The 20,641-nt window shown below is 53.5% G+C and overlaps 1 protein-coding gene across 1 annotated transcript in view; it reads right to left on the minus strand.

Annotated features, from left to right (window-relative positions):
• VSTM2L (V-set and transmembrane domain containing 2 like) overlaps positions 1-20,641 on the minus strand; it is a 381,776-nt gene that overhangs the window by 34,967 nt on the left and 326,168 nt on the right. Inside the window, exon 2 of the mRNA XM_050807401.1 lies at positions 7,041-7,384. Within this exon, the coding sequence (XP_050663358.1) occupies positions 7,041-7,161 (121 nt within the window). The 5' untranslated portion in view covers positions 7,162-7,384. The remainder of the gene's footprint in view (positions 1-7,040; positions 7,385-20,641) is intronic.

The following is a 20,641-nucleotide window of genomic DNA, read 5'->3' on the forward strand; positions in this document are numbered from 1 at the left end:
ATCATCTCTCAGGTAGGATCCAATCTTGTTGCCGGCCCTGGAGGGTTTTGAAGAGGGTTGAAACTGAGGGTGGGGGGTGGAGCTGAGTCCCAGGGACTCCCTGATGGCTTCAAGGAAGGGAAGGGAGGCCTGGCTGTGAGAAGGGGACCTGGAGGAGCAGCAGCCCCTCTCTGCCTCCCCAACCCCACCTCACTTCTCCGGAGCAGTGGGAACCAGGCGGAGCCAGCTGGGTAGGCTCTGGACCCCGGGACCAGCAGGAAGGAGAGGAGCAGATTTCTTCCCCAGCTGGACCACTGCCGCTTTTTTTTTTTTTTTTTTTTTTTTTTTGAGACGGAGTCTCGCTCTGTCGCCCAGGCTGGAGTGCAGTGGCTGGATCTCAGCTCACTGCAAGCTCCGCCTCCCGGGTTTACGCCATTCTCCTGCCTCAGCCTCCCGAGTAGCTGGGACTACAGGCGCCCGCCACCTCGCCCAGCTAGTTTTTTGTATTTTTTTTAGTAGAGACGAGGTTTCACCGTGTTAACCAGGATGTTCTCGATCTTCTGACCTCGTGATCCGCCCGTCTCGGCCTCCCAAAGTGCTGGGATTACAGGCTTGAGCCACCGCGCCCAGCCCACTGCCGCTTTTTCTGATGCAAGTGTCTCATCGAGGTCAGGGGAGGAGGGCGCGACCCTTGGACTCCCCCATCCTCATGACTGCAGCATCGCATATGCACCCCAAGGTCAGAGCACGGGACCACCCACTGCAAGGTGCCACCAGCCTTGCCCACTCCAGGATGTCCTCTCTCTGCTCAGCAGGGATGAGGAAGGGGCTCCAATTTTGTGACTTTTCCCCCTTTAAACATAGATTCCTTATGAAATTAAAATCATTTGAATGTTTAAAAATATACTGACTTGGAATGAGCAAAGCTTTAAGAATTCAGACCTCATCCCCTGCTTTGTCCTCCTTGTCATCCATTCATTCATTCCCTGCCACCTTCCTGGGCCGGGCATTGTCCTGGGTCCCAGGACACAAGGAAATCTGACCCCAGTGTGCCCAGCGGGCCCCAAACTCCTTTCAGGACTGAGAGGGTCTTCCCACAACCCCATCAGCAGCTGGTTTGGTCCCCAAAGTCCAAGGTGATGGCCAAACACTCTCACGTGGGCACCCGTGCTGCTGTTCACACCATGCACTCTCCCCACGCTTTCGAAAATCGAGAGAAGTTGGAGGGTCGCTGGGACAGCATTCTGTTCCCACTGCTGCTCGCTCTCCTGGGTGTGGAATGCAGAGGCCACTGCACTCCTTCCACCCCGGAGCCAAGCCTCAAGGCCCAGCCCTGCTCTTCCCCACTGTGTGAAGTGGGCCTCTTCCTCCTCTTTCCTTGGCCTCCCAGCCCTGGAGCCAGATTCTTCAGTTCAAGTCCAGCCTCCGACATTTGGTAGGTGTGTGACCTTGGGTAAGCCGCTTAACCTCCCCAAGTCTCATTTTCTTCATCTAAACAGTGGGCCTGAGACGGTGCTTCCTTTTGGAGTTTTTGTTAGAATTGAATGAGATGACACCATTTAAGGCCCTGGCATGGCACTCAACACACATTTGCTTCCATATGTTTATCTCTCCTGTTTTTATTTTTATTGATTTATTTTTGAGACAGGGTCTCACTTTGTCACCCAGGCTGGAGAGCAGTGGCGCAATCTCAGTTCACTGCAACCTCTGTCTCCTGGGCTCACATGATCCTCCCGCCTCAGTCTACTGAGAAGGTAGGACAACAGGTGTGTACCCATGCCTGGCTATTTTTTTTTTTTGTAGAGACGAGGCCTCACTATGTTGTCCAGGCTGGTCTCAAACTCTTAGGCTCAAGTCATCCACTCACCTCGGCCTCCCAAAGTGCTGGGATTACATGAGCCGCCGCACCCAGCCAATCTCTCCATTTGTACAGAGTTGGATGAGGTAATCCCAAAATCCAAGAGGTACCCTCCAGGGCAATTCTGGGCAAATTCCCCCTTGCCCCTGGGTCTCCGTCTTCTCATCTGTAAGAGGGAGGCTTGGGGACGATGATCCCAAAGGGCCTCGATGATTCATTCCAAAAGCTCCATCTCCTGCCCCCACAGCTGGTGGATCAGAAGGGACCACTTACATGACTCCCCTCACCCTGCCCACTTGTTTGCCACAGGAGACTTTGCCCACCACTCTTGCTGTCACCACGGCAAGGACCCGAATTCCCTGCGTCCTGCTGGCCGCCTGCGGCTCCTCTTGTTTGGGGAAAAGGCTGCGGGAGCCGCTGATGGGCAAGGTGTCAAAACCAATTGGTATGAAGGACTTGGGGAAAAGCGCTTGTGAGGGCCAATTCCCCACAGGAGGCCAGAAAACCCTCAGCCCAAGGCAGAGTGTTTACAGGCGTAATTGATAGAATAATCACCAACGCCTGAGACAAAGACGAACACATTTTTAACATCATAACCTTCGGAAGACAGGACTCAATTTTCTTCATCTTCCAGCCACCAAACTAGCCAGCTTATTGATGGTGAGATACCAACAGTTCAGTAAGGAACGCAAGAAAACCAGAGTCATTTTTCAGTGCACAGGCTGCTTGCCAAATGGCCCCGTGCCCCTCCCTCCCCCAGCGCCCTGCTGGTCCCTCCTGGCAACAGAGAGAATCTCAGGACAGTGAATCACTCAATGGACAAAGCCCCCGGCCAAGCCAGGATCTTTGTCTGCACTGGGGTATATGAATAATTGAAGGTGCTTGCCTAGGGCTGTGTGTGTGTGTGTGTGTGTGTGTGTGTGTGTGTGTGGGTGTGGGTGTGTAGGGGTGTTTGTAGGGGTGTGTGTGTAGGGGTGTGTGTGTGTAGGGGTGTGTGTGTAGGGGCGTGTGTGTGTAGGGGTGTGTGTGGGGGGCAGAGTGGGGGCGGGAGGGGTGTTGTCTGCTGCAGTGTGAGGCTTCTTGGGGCTCCTCTCAGGGACCATCCACCTGCCCCCGTCTGGACCTCTCCCTCCCCTGTGAAACCAAACCAAGCCAGCCCCTAGCATCAGACATTTCCTGTCCCTACATCTCCCATCAGGTATGGGTAAATACTTAGGCAGTGGCTTCCAAACCCCAGGCTGCATGAGAATCCTCTGGGAAACTTATTACAATGCAGATTCCACCTGATGCGGTGGCTCACGCCTGTAATCCCAGCACTTTGGAAGGCCGAGGAGGGAGGATGGCTTGAGCCCAGGAGTTCAAGACCAGCCTAGGCAATATAGTGAGATCTCATCTCTACAAAAAATTTAGAAATTAGCTGAGGGTGGTAGCGCACGCCTGTACTCCCAGCTACTCAGAGGCTGAGATGAAAGAATCGCTTGAACCCAGGAGGCAGAGGTTGCAGTAAGCTGAGATTGTGCCACTGTACTCGAGCCTGGTCAATAGAGCAAGACCTTGTCTCAAGAGAAATTTAAAAAATAATAATAAGATGCACATTCCAAGGTCCCATCAAATAAGCATTCTGGCAGTGGGTTTGGGGGGATCCGCACTGTAACAAATTCCCTGGGGGACTCTGCCATGTGAGGCTCGCTGGGTCCTCTGCAAGCTGTAGGGGTCTACAGAGATCTTCACAAAGGCCCTGCCTTCCGGATCCCTCCCCTGGACAAGATCTGGAAAGATCTTGGGGTCCAGTCCAGCTGCCTGTTTCTAACCTACAGGTATCCTCAGATACCTGCCACCTTTCTGAGTGGCTGGTTCCTCTTGGTGGAACCCACTGCTTTACTGGTTCCCTGAGGAGCTAGAAGGGAGCAAGCTTGGGTTACGGCTACACGAAGGAAGATGCCATGGCCAAGCCTGCCTCAAGGCTGTCCTGGAGGAGGCAGTCCCAGAACCACCAAATGTACCTTCATCCTAAACACAGCTTTCCAGCTCTCTGTACAGACTCAGCACCTCTGGGTAAATCATTGGCCCTCTCCGAGCCTCGGTTTCCTCTTATTTCCAACACCAGCCTTGCATGAATGGTCAGCCTGAGGGAGTTAACACTGGCAAGGGCTTGGCAGCACAGGGCACACAGTAGGCATTTCGTCAATGTTTGCACCTTTTCCTCCCATCCCTGCTGTGCGCATGGGAATGAGTTAACATTTTTCTGATAAGAAAAAATCAAAATCGCTCCTGTTTATTGAGCACCTACTAGGTGCAGACACGGACCATCACCACCCCACCTGCCAGTGCCTGATGCCCCCTTGAGATACATGCTCCCCATTCGTTCCTCACACCTCGAAAAAGCCCTCTTCCAAGTGCATTGCGTGGAGTTGGGAGGGAGATGGGAAGCAAAACAGATGTCCCTTTTGACCCATCTGACCGTAGGCTCTCCCTGTGACAAGCTCCAGGGCAGGCAGGTGGAAAGCAGGAGCCCGGCGGCCAGGTTGGGCTCAGATGGAGCTGGAGGGGTGAGCAGCCACCAAGCACTTGGGGTCAATGTGCCCCTCCCCAGGAGTCCCTGCTTCCAGCCCCCACCCCCCACCCCCAGACATAGAGACACCTTCCCGACTGGGCCACATTTCCTGAATCAGCTGAGGACACACGGAGCCCAGGAATAATGAAACGATCAGGCTCCAATCTGCTAAACAGCAATTTCTGAGCTTTTTCAGCACACACAGCTTTTATCAAATTGGTATTCTCCTCCTGAACACAAATGGCTTATTAGACATGACCCACTTATTCGCCGCGTCTCACTATCATTAATAACAGTTTCTTTTTGTGATTAAGTGAGTGGTTCCAAACCCTTCCTGTGGTGGCGGGTGCTTGGCCCGGCAGAGGGGCAGCTGTGGGGGCTCCTTGGCAGTCACTACTTGGTGACTTTGAACCTAGCAATGTCGGGGGAAGGCAGCCTGGCCCCTGCAGAGCAGCCTGGCCTCCTTGTTTCTTTAGGGACACAGGGAGACCCAGAGGGGTGGCTCAGTTGCCCAGAGCCACACGAGGGGTTCAGGAGAGAAGCCAGTTTCCCCAGCAACTAGGGGTGCCTCCTTCTCATCTAGCCCCTGCCCTGGGCCTTAGCTTGACCCTCCAGGGTGCAGAGGGGAGATTACAGCTGGTTGGGCAGAGCTGTGCCCCCTCAGCTTACCTGGCACCAGGGGGCAGGTAAAGACTGTCACACAAAGGGCAGACAGACCCTGCTTCTCCATGGGGGGAGCCACTTTGGGGCCTCAGGAATGACAGAGTGGCACCCAAGTCCCTGGGGTCTGGTGCTCTAGGGACAGAACGACCATAAGCCTCAGAGTCCCATTCCTTGTACCCCTTGGGACTGCAAACTCAGGGAAGCCCTTCCATGAAAACCCCTCCTACTGAAAGTTCCAACTGTGCCAAGGAACTGAACAGAGCGAGGAGAGGAGGGGTGGAGAGGGAGGAATTCCGTTTCCCTAGAATGGGAGGGAATCTGACAAGGAGATGAATGTCCTGGAAAAAAAGCGCTGTCTTGGCCCGACAGACCCTGGGGCCTGTCCTGGCTCAGTCACTCTCTTACTGTGTGACCTTGGGCAACTTCCTTCATCTCTCTGAGCCTTGGTGTCCCTATCTGTAAGTTGAGGATCAAAAGAACCCTTTCCTTATTTACCACCGCTCTAGCCAGGTCAGTAGAAATCAGGTGAGGGGTACGAAGGGTACATAAATGATGCACACAGCGGTTACTACCAAATATGGTGAGGCAGAAGGGGGTGGGGAGTCATGGTTCCCCAAAAGCAGAGACCCTGAGGATGGCTTTGAAGCCCCCCTCTCCACTGGAGAAATCCCACTCATGTGTCACACCCCAGCAAAGCCTTCCCTGATTATCTACCCCCCCACACCCCTCACTCACTCCCATCAGAATAAATCATCCAATTATCTGGCCTTTGTGTAAACCTCCCCACAGCCCTGGGCCCACAGTGCCCAGCACTGGGGCTGCAGCCTCCCCCACAGGGCTGGGAGTCTGTCTAGTGAAGGGCTGTATGGAAGAAAGGTCTCCTTTGGTTTCATATATGCTCAAGCTCCCATCCCAGAGCCAGGCTCACAGGGGCCAGGGGGAGCCCCCACAGCTGCCAGGCTCATACAGTCCAACTCTGCTGCCAACTTGGGCTCCTTTGGGGCTAGCAGGAGCTTCTGACAGTCAGCCAGCCAGTGCTGGGAATGCTTGTCTGCTCCCCGGCTCCCACAGCGGCTGGAGTTGTGACTTCCCACATTTCAGTCCTCTAGGGCCGAGGATGAGGATGGGGGGACCCTATGGAAGGATGGCAGCGGCTTCCTGCCCACCCCCAGAGGCAGACAAAAGCACCCGGCATTCCACGTCCACTCCCACTCCCACTCCCATGCCTCTGGCTGCAAGCAGCAACCTCAACTACTCCGGTGGCTCTGAGGGGCTTCCACCAGGTGCCACCCGCCCAACAGGGAGGCTGTGGCCTCAGGTGACAGTTCTCAAGAAACAGGGTCTTCTGCTCCCAAGGACCTTTCCAGTGGTATAAGGGGAGGGTGTCGAGAGGGAGAGGACAAGGGCCTCTGTGCAGTTAAACCCACGAAGAGTAAAGGCAGATGAGCGGGGAGGAGTGGGTGAGCAAATTGTGTTCATGTGTGTATGTGTGTGTCTGTGTGGGTGCGCGCGCGCACCAGTGTGTCTGCAGGTGGGCAGGCAAGAGTTGTGGCGAAGCGTGTGCGCCAGCTGGCAGAGTGAGTCCACCGGCGCAGTGCCCGATGTGCGTGCGTAGTGGGCATAAGTGTAAGGGCTTGCAGTGAGGAGGGGGACCTGAGGTGTGTGGAGATGTGCAGGGTAGGAGTTGTGAGTGTGAGAAAGCAGCGACTGTGGGTCTGAGTGTGTCCGCGGCTGTGCATATCGGTGTGGCCATAGAGGTGTGCGTATCCGCGCGAGTGTGGGGGGAGGAGGTTCGGGGGTGCGCCCCGGGTGCCCCCTCCTCCACAGGGTCGGGGTGCCAGGGCGGGTCCACTGCGCCGGCAGGGGGCGCCCCGGGATTCCCGCCACGACTGCCGCCAGTTCGAGCCCCGGGGCGGCCAAGTTGGAGTGGCGCGGCCCGGGGTGGGGTTTGGTAGGGACGTCCGCGGTGGCGGCGACCGAACTCACCGTGGCCGGAGACGTGGTTGTCCCAGGGCGCGTGGCCGGCGGGCCGCGTGGCGCCGCCGAGTTGCAGGAAAAGTGCCAGGTAGTGGAGGGCGCCCAGCGCTACGGCGAGCGGGGCCCCCATGGTGCGCGCTCGGGCCGGGGGCGCCGCCGCCTCACATCGGGGCCCCGGAGACCGCAGACCCCGCACCCGCCGTCCCCTGACTTGCGCGGCCTGGCTGCCCGGCTCCGGCAGCTGCCCCTCGCCCGCTGTCCCCGGCCCGGCCGGGCTCCCAGCCCTCGCCTGGCTCCGGCCCAGCCCCGGCTGCGGGGAGCGAGCGCACGCCCAGCCGTCCGCCTCTGACTGCGGGACTCTTCCCTTCCGCGGAAGGCCACGCCGCGCTGCCGCGGCACCCTCCTCCCTCCTCCCGCCTCCCTCCTCCGCTCCCTCCTCCCCTCCCTCCTCCCGCCCGGAGCAGGCGGCGGAGGGATCTACCGCTTGATTTATCATCAAAGTTTTGCCCAGGCTGGGATTTTTAAAGCGGTACCCGCAACTTTCCCCCGCCCGAGTGCGGGGGCGGGGCCGGGATGGGGCGGAGAGAGCCACCCCAGGGACTGGGTTCCCGCAGTTCCAGCAAAGCACGACCCAACGGGCTTCAGCCACAGAAATACCGTCCAGCAGGGAGAGGGAGAAAAGCCAGGGCACCCGCTGCCAGGCCAGCGCGCTCAGAGGCTCCTAACTTTACCGGCAGGGCGGGGCCTGGGTCAGGGACCAGTGGGGCTGGGGGTGAGGGCGAGGTAGGGTGGGAGCCTGGGCTGAGACACAGGGAACCTGGTGATAGCTCTGCCGCCGACCTCGGCTCGCTGTGTGATCGCGTCCAGGTGTCTACCCCTCTCTGAACCTCGAAGTCTTCATCTGAGAAATGGGGGTAATAGCTGTCTGCGGGGGTCCTGGTGAGGATTTGCGAAATCGTGCATGCAAAGCGCCTAGCATAATGCCGCTCACGTGACAGGAGCTCAGTGGTTATTACTGTCGGTGTTCCCCTCTCTGGGACTCAGTTTTCCAGTCTTTGTAATGGGAGAGAGGCAGGCCAGTTGTTGCGGCTCCTGGCTCTTGAAGATACTGGACCTTATGTGGTGGATGGGATCGCCCCCTTCTGGACTGTAGGCTCCTTCCCTAGACCAATGAGCCTCGATGGTGTGGCGTGTGTGCGCGCGCTTGTGCGCGCGCGTGTGCGTGGGTGTATGTGTGTGTGAGTGTGGCAGGGGAGGGGGATAGGGCACCATTCCCAAGAGCAGGAATCCAACAAGGTCCTCCAATTCCTTCCCAAACCGTGTTACTGGGGCTGATGGGACAGACCCTCGGTACAGACAGGAGGGCGGACCTGTGGTCCCATTTAAAAGATAAGAAAGCACCTGAAATCAGGTAATTAGCTTCTCTGAGGTCCCACGGCGAGCCGGGCGGGGCCCCTGACTCCCGAGCGGGGTCCCTCCTGCTCTCATCCCTTGCCCTTCCCCAGGCCTCGCTGCTCACACAGCCTGGTCCTCCCAGTTTCAGCACCATGGAGGAGGACAGCGCCGGTCCCCAGGTCCCATCCTTTGGGCACCGTGGACAGCGTTTCAACTGACCTTTTGATGCTGGGGTTCACACCGTGAACAGACCCTCAGACTTTCTCCCCCGTTCCCGCCGAACAGGGTCAACCCCTCCGACAGCCCACCACCCACTCCAGAACACAGGTGAACCCCGCGTCCAGCCCTGTGGACAGCGCCCAAGTTTGAGAATGAGGTTAGAGCCCAAGGAACATAGCCCCTCGCCGTCTTCCCTCTGTCTCAGCACACCCCTTCCGGTATTATGGGGAGTAGCACACCGGAAGGGGCCCGTGGTAGCCAGCAACAGTCCAGCTTCTTCCAAACTAAGGACACCTCCTCCACGATGTCCCGCACTTACAAGCACTGTGTTCCAGCCCCATCCACAGCCCCGCACTCCGTTCAGCACCGAGTACAGGTCCCAGGTGTCGACCCCCGCACCTTCTGGACCACATGCCCTGGAGGAAGGGGCCGTGTTTGCCTGTTTCTGTCACTTCTGACTTTCTTCCCACATAGTGATGGTGTTTAGGTTATCCTGGGCTGGCCAGGCGTCTTGGACTCTATGCACGTGTTTTCTCATTCATTAACTCCCTTGAATCTCGCTCCCAGTGAAACGGACTACTGCTTTCGTCATAAAGATGTGGAAACTGAAAATCCTCCAGATCACATAGCAGCCACCATGTTAGCCAGACTAAAACCCAGGACTCTTTCAACCCCAGCCTGAGGCCTTGCCAGGAGACTGTGGTGACAGAACTGGGACTCAAACCCGTGCTTTCTCCTCTTAAACCACAGATTGGAGGGAGCAGTCACAGGCAAGGGGACAGGGAGGGAGAGGAGATTAAAAGAGGAGTAAGCGAGAGTTTGCTCAGGGCTGCAGAGGAAGGGGGTCTGGCGGGATGGCAGCACATTGCTGCTGCTGTGCCCCTAGCCCACTGGCTGACCTTCAGAAATCTTTTCTCTTTGAAGCCTGGAGCAAGGTCAAGGTTCCTTCAAGGACAGACATCCAAGGATTGTACGCCTTTGAAAATGCTCATGATGGGCTGGGTGTGGTGGCTCATGCCTGTAATCTCAGCACTTTGAGAGGCTGAGGTGGGCAAATCATGAGGTCAGGAGTTCAAGACCAGACTGACCAACATGGTGAAACCCCATCTCTACTAAAAATACAAAAATTAACCGGGCGTGGTGGTGGGCACCTGTAATCCCAGCTCTTTACTCAGGAGGCTGAGGCAGGAGAATCACTTGAACCCAGCAGGCAGAGGTTTCAGTGAACCAGGATCACACCATTGCACTCCAGCCTGGGTGACAGAGCGAGACTTCGTCTAAAAAAAAAAAAAAGAAAAAAAAAAAAAAAAAAAAAAAAAGAAGAAAATGCTCATGATGTAATGGTTCTGCTCAAAACCCTCTGACAGCCTGTTTATGTGAGAAATCCTGACTTCTCTAGTTTGCATTCAGGATCCCAGCCTCACCTCCTGCACATATCCTGTGCTATCTTGGGCATGCCTTGGCCTCATTACATCCTTACCCTTCCCAGTACTTCCCCTGTGCTTGTATGCCTTCCCCTCTATCTAGCTGAGTCCCCAGTTGGGCACGGTCCAGTCTGAGTCCCCATGGGAAGGAATGCCTGCTGCCTTCTTCCAGTCCCCAAACCTCTGTTGGCTCATCACTGTATGCCCAGCATGGCCCTAAGAACTTTCATTATTCCACTTAATCCTCAGAACCACCAGGCCGTGTAGGGTAGGATGGTATGGTTAGAAGTGTGGGCTCTTAGAGCCATATTCTGTGTTTTGAATCCTGCCATTTGGTAGCTATGTAACCTTAGACAAGCTGCTTAGCCTCCCTGTGCCTCAATTTTCTCATCTGTAAAATAAGGGTAATAATACATCCTTCACAACAGGGTGGTGGGGATTAAATGAGTTGCTACATGGAAAGCACTTAGAACAATGCCAAGCACATACCGAATACATGATGCATGTTGACTAGTGTTCTTGTTATCTACAGATGAAGACATAGGTTCAGAAAGGTTAGGTGTTTTGCCCAAAGTGACACAGCAAGGCCATGATGTGTTTGTTTCCAGAGCCAATCAAACATTTCATATGTTTGATTCCAACCTACCCTCTTGGCACCTTAAGAAACTAAGACCCAGAGAAAGTAATTCACTGTCTCAGAGTCACACAGCCACTCATGACAGAACTGGATCCAGGTCCTCTGTCTCCCAGCTCAGGGACCTCCCACTATACTGTACTGCCCCACTTGTATTTCCTGCAGCACCTAAACTGTACTTTACAGTTTACAAATCACATTCACACCCATGATCTCCTATAATTCATGCAACAACCCCTGAGGTCGCTATTATTCCCTTCCTTCCTTTATGGATGGAGAAATGAAGCTCAGAAAGCTGCACAAAGTTGCACAGTAAGGTAGGGTAGAGGCTGGATGTGAAAGGACACATCCTAGCCCCTCCTCCTCCCCTGTGGAATTGTGCCTCTTGTCTGCTTCCCAATGCAAGTGTAATCTCTGGGCACTGTGGAGAGCCTAGTGGAGGCAGAAGGTAAGCAAAGACTAGCCCAGGAAACGGTCTCTAGGAATTCACTGGGGTGGGTGGCGCCTGTCACTCATTTCATTCTGGGAATGCTGCAGGAGATGGAAAGCCTCCCATCCCTGGAGGCAACTAAACAAGCCTCTAGTGGTCATGTGTGTGGATGCCATGAGGCAAATATCACCGCTATTTCCATGACACAAATGAGGCTCAGAGGTGAGCATCATGTCAAGTATTTCAATTGGGAAAGATGATATTTTTAAACTTCCCTCTAAGCATGGGATCTTGCACTGCCCCTTACCGCTGAGCCAAGCTCCCTGGAGAGTCTCCACACCCTCCCCTGGACTCAGAGAGGCCACCCTCCCTCCCCTCCTTGAGAGGTGTCACTTGAGCACTGTGGCTCTGTCAGTGGTAACAGCCGTAAGATTTGTCCTTTTAATCCAGAATCAATAAGAAATTTCATTTAAAAATAAATTAAACCAGGCATTGGAAATCATTCACCACGTGGGCTGGGGCCCTATATAGCACCATCTAAATGGCTTCCTTTCGCTCATCTATCAATGCCAAGAGAGGGAAATACCTAGGCTGCCTGATTCATGGAGAAACTACTTAAATGTATCAGCCCCTAACAATGAGCAATGTAAGCCTAGAGTTGCACCTTTTAACACACCAATAACATGTGGAGCGAGGCTTCATGAGAGCTTATCAGAGCCCCTATGGTCACTGGCTTTGAGAGAACCCATTTATAAGGGGGAACAATGGCTTTAGTATGTAGCCGCCTAATTTCCAGAATGCATTACTGAGCTCCGAGGAGCAATGGAATTCTATTAAAGTCTTATCTGCCGCGGGAGGGTATGAAACCGGTGGGGAAATCCAGGCTTGGCATAGACATGCCCAGAAAGCAGCAGGGCTGACCCTAGGAGGTGGGTGAACAAGCCCAGAGGGAGAGGGGGGAGTAGGAGGGGCCCCGGATGTGTGAAAATATGTGTGTTAATAAGAGCTCCGGTTTCCAGCGATTACGTTTACATCAGCGAATAAAACTTGGCAATAAAACATTGGAGCTGCGTCTCAGACAGCATTTCCTTTTACAGCCCGGTGTATTTCACTCATTATAACAGGAGGCAGGGAGCGCGAGGTGTCCCCATTTCTCCCCCTTTAATTAAATTTTCTAAATTACTGCCCAAGATTTGGATAAAGCGAAAGACTTATGGCTCCACTAATCGCCATCGAGGCTCCCGCCCCACCACTGTGGTGGCCCTGACTGTACCAGTTTCCAACATTATTAAAGTGAAATACTGTGGGCATTGCCTGCCTGGGCTCTGGTTTTTAAAAAGAGATGCAGCGTCAGGAGGAAAGTGGCCCACGGTCAGGAAAGAGGCCTGGGTTTCAGGACGGGCTTTGCCATCACCTCCTTGTGTGACCTCAGGCAAGTTATTTCTCTTATCTGAGACTCACGACTTCTCCGTTTCCCCAGATGTTCGTCTTGAGGCTCTTAGAATTGATCTGGAGCTGGGGCAGTCCTTGGATCCACATGGGATGACTGGGGAGCTTTAAAAATATATGGATGCCCAGGGCACACCCCAGAGATTCTGACATAATTGGTCTCAGGTGAGATCTGGGTATCAGGGTTTAAAGAAAAAATCCCCAGGTGATCGCAGTACACAGCTAGGATTGAACACCATTGGCCTAGACACAGAGTTATGAGATATTAGTGGACCTGAGAATCTCTGGGGAGGCTGGCTGTGCCCAGGCCCCACCCTTGGGGGTTCTCTTTCAGACTGGCTTTTCGGGGTGGGTATCTGGGAATCTGCCTGTTCACTAAGCACCCCAGGTGTGTCTCGTGCAGGGATCCAGTGGGTTGCAGTGAGAATTCCAACAGAGGTGGGAGGACAGGGGTTCCTTGAACTGAGCCCAGCCGGCCTCCTGGAATGAGGAAGCCCCTCTGCCCTAGCTCCCCTCTGGAGGGCACAGGGCACAGGAGGCCGATATGTGACCTCCCACCCCGGTCTGGGGAACTTCTCTCCTCTGATGACTGATTTCTTTATCCGTCCCCCTCACTGCTTGCTGGGCAGGAGCCTTGACTGGCCTCTACAGTCACATCATGTTCCCATGATAGGAGCCCCAGGTCTGGCCCCTCTGCCCATGTGGTTCACGATGGACACAGACCCAGGTTTTCCACCTGGATGGACTCCGAGCCTTTATCTGCACTCTGCCTCCCGCAGGGCTCCTGAGCCTCCTAGGAAGGCCCTGTCTAGGCTGACAGCCATGCTTGGGCCAAGGGCTAGGAGCCAGGGACAGTGCAGTGGTGGGGAAGGGTGGGTAGCCTGGGGGTGGGAAATTCAGTCATTCTGGCTCCTGACTTTGTCAGAAGTCCTAGGGAGTGTCCCTGACATTTTTCTTCTGGATTCCGGTCTGAGTGGACCACACAGAGTGAAGACATAATCTAAAACCTAAAATTTAAATTTAAAGCACCTTTTTTATTTATTTGTTTAAGACAGGGTCTCACTCTACTGCCCGGGCTGGAGTGCAGTGGTAGGCACTACCATAGTTCACTACAGCCTCAAACTCCTGGGCTCAAGCAGTCCTCCTGCCTCAGCCCCCGAGTAGCTGGGACTACAGGCGTGCACCACCACACCCAGATAATTTTACAAATATTTTGTAGAGATAGGAGTCTCACTATATTGCCCAGGCTGGTCTTCAACTCCCAGCCTCCAGCGATCCTCCCACCGTGGCGTCCTACAGCAAATGGAATTACAGACATAAACCACTGTGCTCAGCCAGCATCTCTAATTTTTAACAGAGAAGGTCATCAAAGATCAACCATCACGTCCCTTTTGTGTAGATGGAGGAATTGAGGTATAGAAAGACATGGAGAGAAGCCTAGGATCTCACAATGAGGGAACGGCAGAACCAGGCCAAGGACACGGGTCTCCTGACTCTAGGCCGAGGTCTTTCTTCCAAGTGACGCTTGCCTGAGGGGGTCATACAGGATCCATCATCACCTGTGCAGCCAAGCAGCTCCTCAAAAAACATCCAACTCTGTGGCTTCCCAAAGAGGGAACTTCTCCGAGGCCCAAAGAACCTTTTGTCTTAGTCTGCTCAGGCTGCTGTAACAAAACACTGCAGACGGGTTACGTAGAAATTAGCAGAAATCTATTTCTCACCGTTCTGGAGGCTAGAAAGTCCAAAATGAAGGTGCCAGCAAGATAGGTTTCACTCTGAGGCCTCTTCTCCCGGCTTGGGGGTGGCTGCTGTCTGGCTGTGTGCTCACAAGACCTCTTCTTTGTATGTGCAGAGGAAGAGGGCGGGAGAGGGAAGAGAGAAAGAGAGCTCTCTGGCGTCTCTTCTTCTTATTTATTTATTTATTTAGAGACAGAGTCTCACACTGTCGCTCAGGCTGGAGTGCAGTAGTGTGATCTCAGCTCACTGCAGCCTCTGCCTCTCAGGTTCAGGCGATTCTCCTGCCTCAGCCTCCTGTGTAGCCAGGATTACAGGCACCTGCCACCACACCCAGTTAATTTTTGTATTTTTAGTAGAGACGGGGTTTCACCATGTTGGCCAGGCTGGTCTTGAACTCCTGACCTCAAATGATCTGCCCGCCTCAGCCTCCCAAAGTGCTGGGATTACAGGCTTGAGCCACTGCTCCCGGCCTATTATCTGGTGTCTCTTCTTAGAAGGATACTAATCCTATCAGATCAGGGCTCCGCCCTTCCAACTTCATTTAACCTTATTTACTTCCTTACCCCAAATACTGTACAGCCACATTGGGAGTTAGGGCTTCCACATATGAATTTGGGGGACACATTCAGCCCATAGTATCCCTCCAGGCTTTTGCCCTCAGATTTGAACCTAAACCCATAAACTGCACTCCACCAAGGCCAGTAAGTACACGTGGCACGTATCTGTGTTGTCCCAGCAAGAAGCATAATGACAATCCCCATCAAAGGCGATTAATTGCATCCGGGAGGGGCTCCTAGGGCCCTTCACCCTGCAAACCAAGTGCTTATTAAACAGCGCGGGACAGCAGGGTCTCTGCCAATTACAAGGCCCTGCTTGTAGGAGTGTTTTTAAAATCCTGAACTGACTTTAATGGCGTGGTTAATGCCAGTCTAAATATTCCATGGTTGTGAGTAATTAGCTAGGCCGATGCTGTCCAACAGAAGTAAAAGGCAAGCCACCTGTGTAATTTTAAATTTTCTAGTAGCCACATTTTTAAAACGTGAAAACAATCAGGTGAAATGAACTTTTGTAATCTGTTTTATGTAACCCAATATATCAAAAATATTATCACTTCAACACATAATCAATATAAAGCATTATTAAGGAGATATTTTATGTTCTTTTTTTCCATACCAAGCCATGAGAATCTGGTGTGTGCATTTTATACTTAAGGCACATCTCAATTTTGGACAGCCACATTTTCAGTGCTCAATGGCCCGTGTGGCTCATGACTACCATAGCGGACAGCACAGAGTTAGATGCCTCTAAGGGAGGCCTGGGCCTCGTGTCTCCATGGACCCCACACAGGAGAAGGGGATGAGCATCTATTGAGCACTTACTGTGTGCCAGACACCAGGATTTATCTCACCAAATCCTCGTGACAAGGATGGGACTGTTCATTCCATCTTACAGCTGAAACCACGAAGATTCGGGGAGTGAAGTGGCTGGGCTGAAGTCACACAGTGGCTGGGACCAAGGTCCACTGCCCCCAGCTTCTGCCATCAGAGCCCTCAGGTGGAGGCAGGCAGAGGACAGGGCCTTAGGCTTGGGGAGGACCTGCCGAGGTGGCTGGTAAAGCCGGGCCTGTTCGAGGGAGCCTGCAACCTCAGGGGTTACTCCTCCTTGCTTTCCCCTTGGGTGACAGCGTCTTCCTGAGGTTTCCTGCTGCAGAGCAAAGGGAGCCTCTGAGGGCTGCCCAGCCTCCTCCAGCTTCAGAAAGGAAGCAGGTCCCCAGCGCCAGGGTGGCGGCAGCAGCAGCAATAGTAACAGCCATCATCCCAGTCACTTTTTTTTTTAAGTGATGGGGTCTTGCCAGGCACAGTGGCTCACGCCTGTAATCCTAGCACTTTGGGAGCCCGAGACAGGAGGATCGCTTTAGCCCAGGAGTTTGAGACCCACCTTTACAATATAGTGAGGCCTCAATTTTACAAAAAACAATTTAAAAATTAGTCGAGCATGGTGACATGTGCCTGTATTCCCAGCTACTCAGGAGGCTGAAGTGGGAGGATCACTTGAGCCTAGAAGGAAGAGGTTGCAGTGAGCTGAAATGGAGCTGCTGCACTGCACTCCAGACTGGGGGACAAAAAGACTGTGAAAGGAAAGGAAAGGAAAGGAAAGGAAAGGAAAGGAAAGGAAAGGAAAGGAGAGGAGAGGAGAGGAGAGGAGAGGAGAGGAGGGGAGGGGAGGGGAGGGGAGGGGAGGGGAGGGGAGGGGAGGGGAGGGGAGGGGAGGGGAGGGGAGGGGAGGGGAGGGGAGGGGAGGGGAGGGGAGGGGAGGGGAGGAAGGGGAGGGGAGAGGAGAGGAAGAGAGAAGGAAGAGAGAGAGAGAAGAGAGAGAGAAAGAAAGAAGAAAGAAAGAGAGAAAGACAGAGAGAGAAAGAGGGAAGGAAGAAGGAAGGAAGGAAGAAAGAAAAGAAAAGAAAAGAAAAAAAAAGAAAAGAAAAGAAAAGAAAAGAAAAGAAAAGAAAAGAAAAGAAAGGCTCTTGCTCTGCCACCCAGATCTCACTCTGCCACTCTGCTGCCTTGGAGTGCAGTGGCTCAATCATAGCTCACTGTAACCTTTAACTCCTAGGTTCAAATGATCCTCCCGCCTCTGCTTCCTAGGACCACAGGTACACACCACCACATTCAGCTAATTTTATTTTTTTAAGAGATGGAGTCTTGTTATGTTGCCCAGGCTGGACTCAAACTCCTAGCCTCAAGCAATCCTCCCACCTTGGCCTCCCAAAGTGTTGGGATTACAAACATGCACCACTGCACCTGACCACAATTTTAATCAAATAAGTAGTTGTGCATCTAGCTGTTTAGTGTCTATCGCCCCTACTAGTCCATAAGCTCTACACGGGCAACAACACCACTCTCGTTCTCTGCTGTATCCTCAAGGTTGGATGTGGCTCCTCCTCTGGCCAGCTGCACCCTGCAGGGTGGGGCTCCAAGCAGAGGGAGCCCCAGACCTCCAGAGGCATCTCCTTCCAAGTCTGAAGGGCACTGTCCCTTAAAAAGGGCAGCCCCGGGCCTGGGTTTGAGACCTAGCTCTGCCGTGGACATACCCTGTGGCTTTGGGCAAATCTCCTAAGTCGGCTGAATCTCGATTTCCTCTTTTGTAAAATGGGGGATAGAAGAGCCAATTTCAAGAGGTTCTTGGATTAGAGCAATGGCCATGGGAGATGCTCTGTTTCTTACCACACACACCTTCATTATCATCATTGGGCTGAAATCGATTTCCTCCCTGGGACATCCACATGTCAGGACTTGGTGGACCCTCTGGAGCCAGAGAACAGGGACCAGGCCTCCATGTTACTTGTCTGTGCCTTGGGCATCCCCAGCCCCCTCCCCCACCAGAGAGTACCTTTTCTAGATTTTCTTTGAGTCTCTCCTTCCAAGTGGTCTGGAGTGCCCGCCATGCTGCATGCTGGAGCTGGGCTGCAGGGATCCCGAGGCAGATGGTCGGCTCCCACCCTGGCACCTCCCTTTGCAAAGCTGGTATCCTCACTCAGGCCAAGACCAGGGTGCTCACCACACCTCACAAGACTTGCCGTGACAGTGAGGCCTGTATTCATCACCTCTCCGCCTCCTTGCCTCGCAAATGCTCCAGGACCATCTTATCTAAAATGCAGCCCTCATCCCCCTGAAGCCCCTAACCCTTCTATATTTTCCTCAACACTTACCCTTCTCTGCCACATTACATGTCTGTTTCTTGGCCGTGTCCTCACTACAATGTAAACTCCATGACAACAGGGCTGTGTTTCCTTGTTTCCTAGCAGAGGTCCTGGCGCCAAGCGGGAGCTCCAGAAATAATTATTGAATGAATACACAAATGTGATTTCTGAAACGTGTTTGTGCTGGTTTCCTCCACTGGACCGAGAGGCTCATGAGGACAGACTGCGTGGATTTTGCTCATCACTTTGCCATGGCAGAGCCGTGAAGCCGGACACTGCACATCCTGGCAGGGGTTATTACTTCCTCTTTGCCATGAGCTGCAGCCATCATTTGCTAAAGGCCTAGAATGTATCAGGCCACGTGCCAAGTGCATGACCTGTTTTTTTCATTCAGTGCTCACAGCACTGACAGGTAGGGATTTGAATCTCCATTTTACAGATGAGGAGACTGAGGCCCAGAAATGTGCCCAAGATCTGACAGCCGGCAAATGGCAGATCCGGGACCCAGTTCAGATCTTCCTGTTTCCAAATCATAAACCACGCTTCCTGAATTGGCCGCAGGCTGGTCCCTGAGCTGGGCTCTTGCTCATGTTTCTCCTTGAAGCCTTAGAGTGACCCTGTGAGTGTGCACTGCTAGCACCACTCTTTACACATGAGGAGCCCGAGACTCAGAGGTGCAGAGGTGGCCCCAGCCTCCAGTCTGCAGAGCTGGAGCTTTTAACCACAAGGAGGCCCCTTCGACTCCAAAGCCATTGTTTGGGGCCAAGATCTCAGCTGAGTGGAGGGGAAAGGGTCACGCTGGTCACATTTTTTTTTTTTTTTTTTTGAGACAGGGTCTCACTCTGTCACCCAGGCTGGAGTGCAGTGGCATGATCATAGCTCACTGCAGCCTCGACCTCCTGGGCCCAAGCTATCCTCCCACCTCAGCCTCCCAAAGTGCTCAGATAACAGGTGTGAGCCAACACGCCCGGACTGACCAACTTCTGATGCTGGAGTTCGGTTTCCTTCATCGTGTGGGCTAGGAACTGGACACACTGAGCCCTAGCCAGTCTCTGCTTCCTCTGCGTTCCAGGTCACCTCTGGCGGCATCCTCTCCGTGCAGCCGCTTCTCCATCTCTAGAATGGGAGGGCGCAGCTTCCTCATCGCCGGGGAGCGTTTCCGGCTCAGTGCACTAAGGTGCAAGAAGAACAGGGGTAGTGACTTGACCAAAGTGTCCAAAGCTTCCAACATGGGTCTTCAGAGACCCAGGTTAATGTTCTCCCTACTGAAGCAAAGGCCCTTTAAACCCAGGGCTGGGGCATTAAGCCAAAGGAATGACATTCTAATGGTGAAAGTTCAGGCAAGGGTAGGGGTTGGAACAGGCTTGACCCACTTGACCCAGATTGCTGGGCCTGGGTGGGGGCCGAGCTGTTTCCTGAGGCTTCAGTGGGCATCCTGGGTCCCCTGTATTCATGATCTTCTGGCAGAATCTGGATGGAGGTGCTGGGTAATTATATTTAAATGGCTGGAACCTGCTCCAGTCTTTCACGGAACTCGCCAAGGCCTGTAAATCATGCCACAGCAGCTCACAGAGGGGATAAATTCCCCTCTAATCCGGGAACATCTCCAGCTGTGATCCCGAATGCATCACAGCGTCAGGGGCTTTCCAAGCCTCTTCACTCGCCCAGGGTACGATGACCTTCCAGGAGCAGAAGTGAGCGAGCAGCTGGTACCGGCCCAGGTGCCTGGAGCTGCAGGCCTCCCACCTACCCTGCCCTCCCACCATGAGAAACCAGGTAGAGGGCCCCAAGGCAGCTTTGGCGGGAAGAGATTTCCCGGGACTGCGTGCACATTTTCATTTTTCTAGCCATCCATTCACCCATCCATCCGTCCATCCGATATTGATAATCTATCTGATATTTGCTCTTTGCTAGTGTGGGGTAGTGGTGACAACTCCCCACTGGGTTCAAATCCCAACCCCGTGTGGCCTTGTGCAGCTCACTTCTCTGAGCCTCAGTTTCCCCATCTGAGAGGTGTGCACCTCCCCTTCTCCAACCCCAGGGCTGTTGCAAAGAGCAGATGAGATAGACTCTTCACACCCATTTGGCAAACAGACATGGTGCCCATGACTTTCTATCATCTCATTTAAACTGCCAGAAGTGGGGGCTGTGACTATCCCCATTTTATTGATGGACACAGTGAGACTGGAGGTGATAAAGAAACTTGGCCAGAGTTGCATGTTTGCTTAGTCTTGCTTCCTTCCACCCACATTCACTGCGCTGTTTCCCCCATGCTCTGGTGCACCCTTTCCCCCCAAACCTTACTCCTCACACACCTTGCAGGGTGCAGCTCTGACTGGGCATACACGCAGTCACACACGTGTGCAGTGAGCTGTGGATGGTCTCATCTGAAGCCAGGGAGAGCTGGGCATGAGTTCAGCCTCACTGCATCCCAGCTGCGTGATCCTGAGGATCCTTTCTAAGTGACTGATCCTTTCTAAGCCTCAGTTTCCTCATCTCTAAAGTGAAGATTATGATCCTTATTTTACTACTTCATGAAAATTATTCCTTTTTTTTTTTTCTTTTTTTGAAACAGTGTCTTGCTCTGTTGTCCAGGCTGGGGCACAGTTTGCGATCTTGGCTCAC

The sequence above is a fragment of the Macaca thibetana genome, chromosome 10, assembly GCF_024542745.1.
Source record: "Macaca thibetana thibetana isolate TM-01 chromosome 10, ASM2454274v1, whole genome shotgun sequence".
NCBI classification, from domain to species: Eukaryota; Metazoa; Chordata; class Mammalia; order Primates; family Cercopithecidae; genus Macaca; species Macaca thibetana.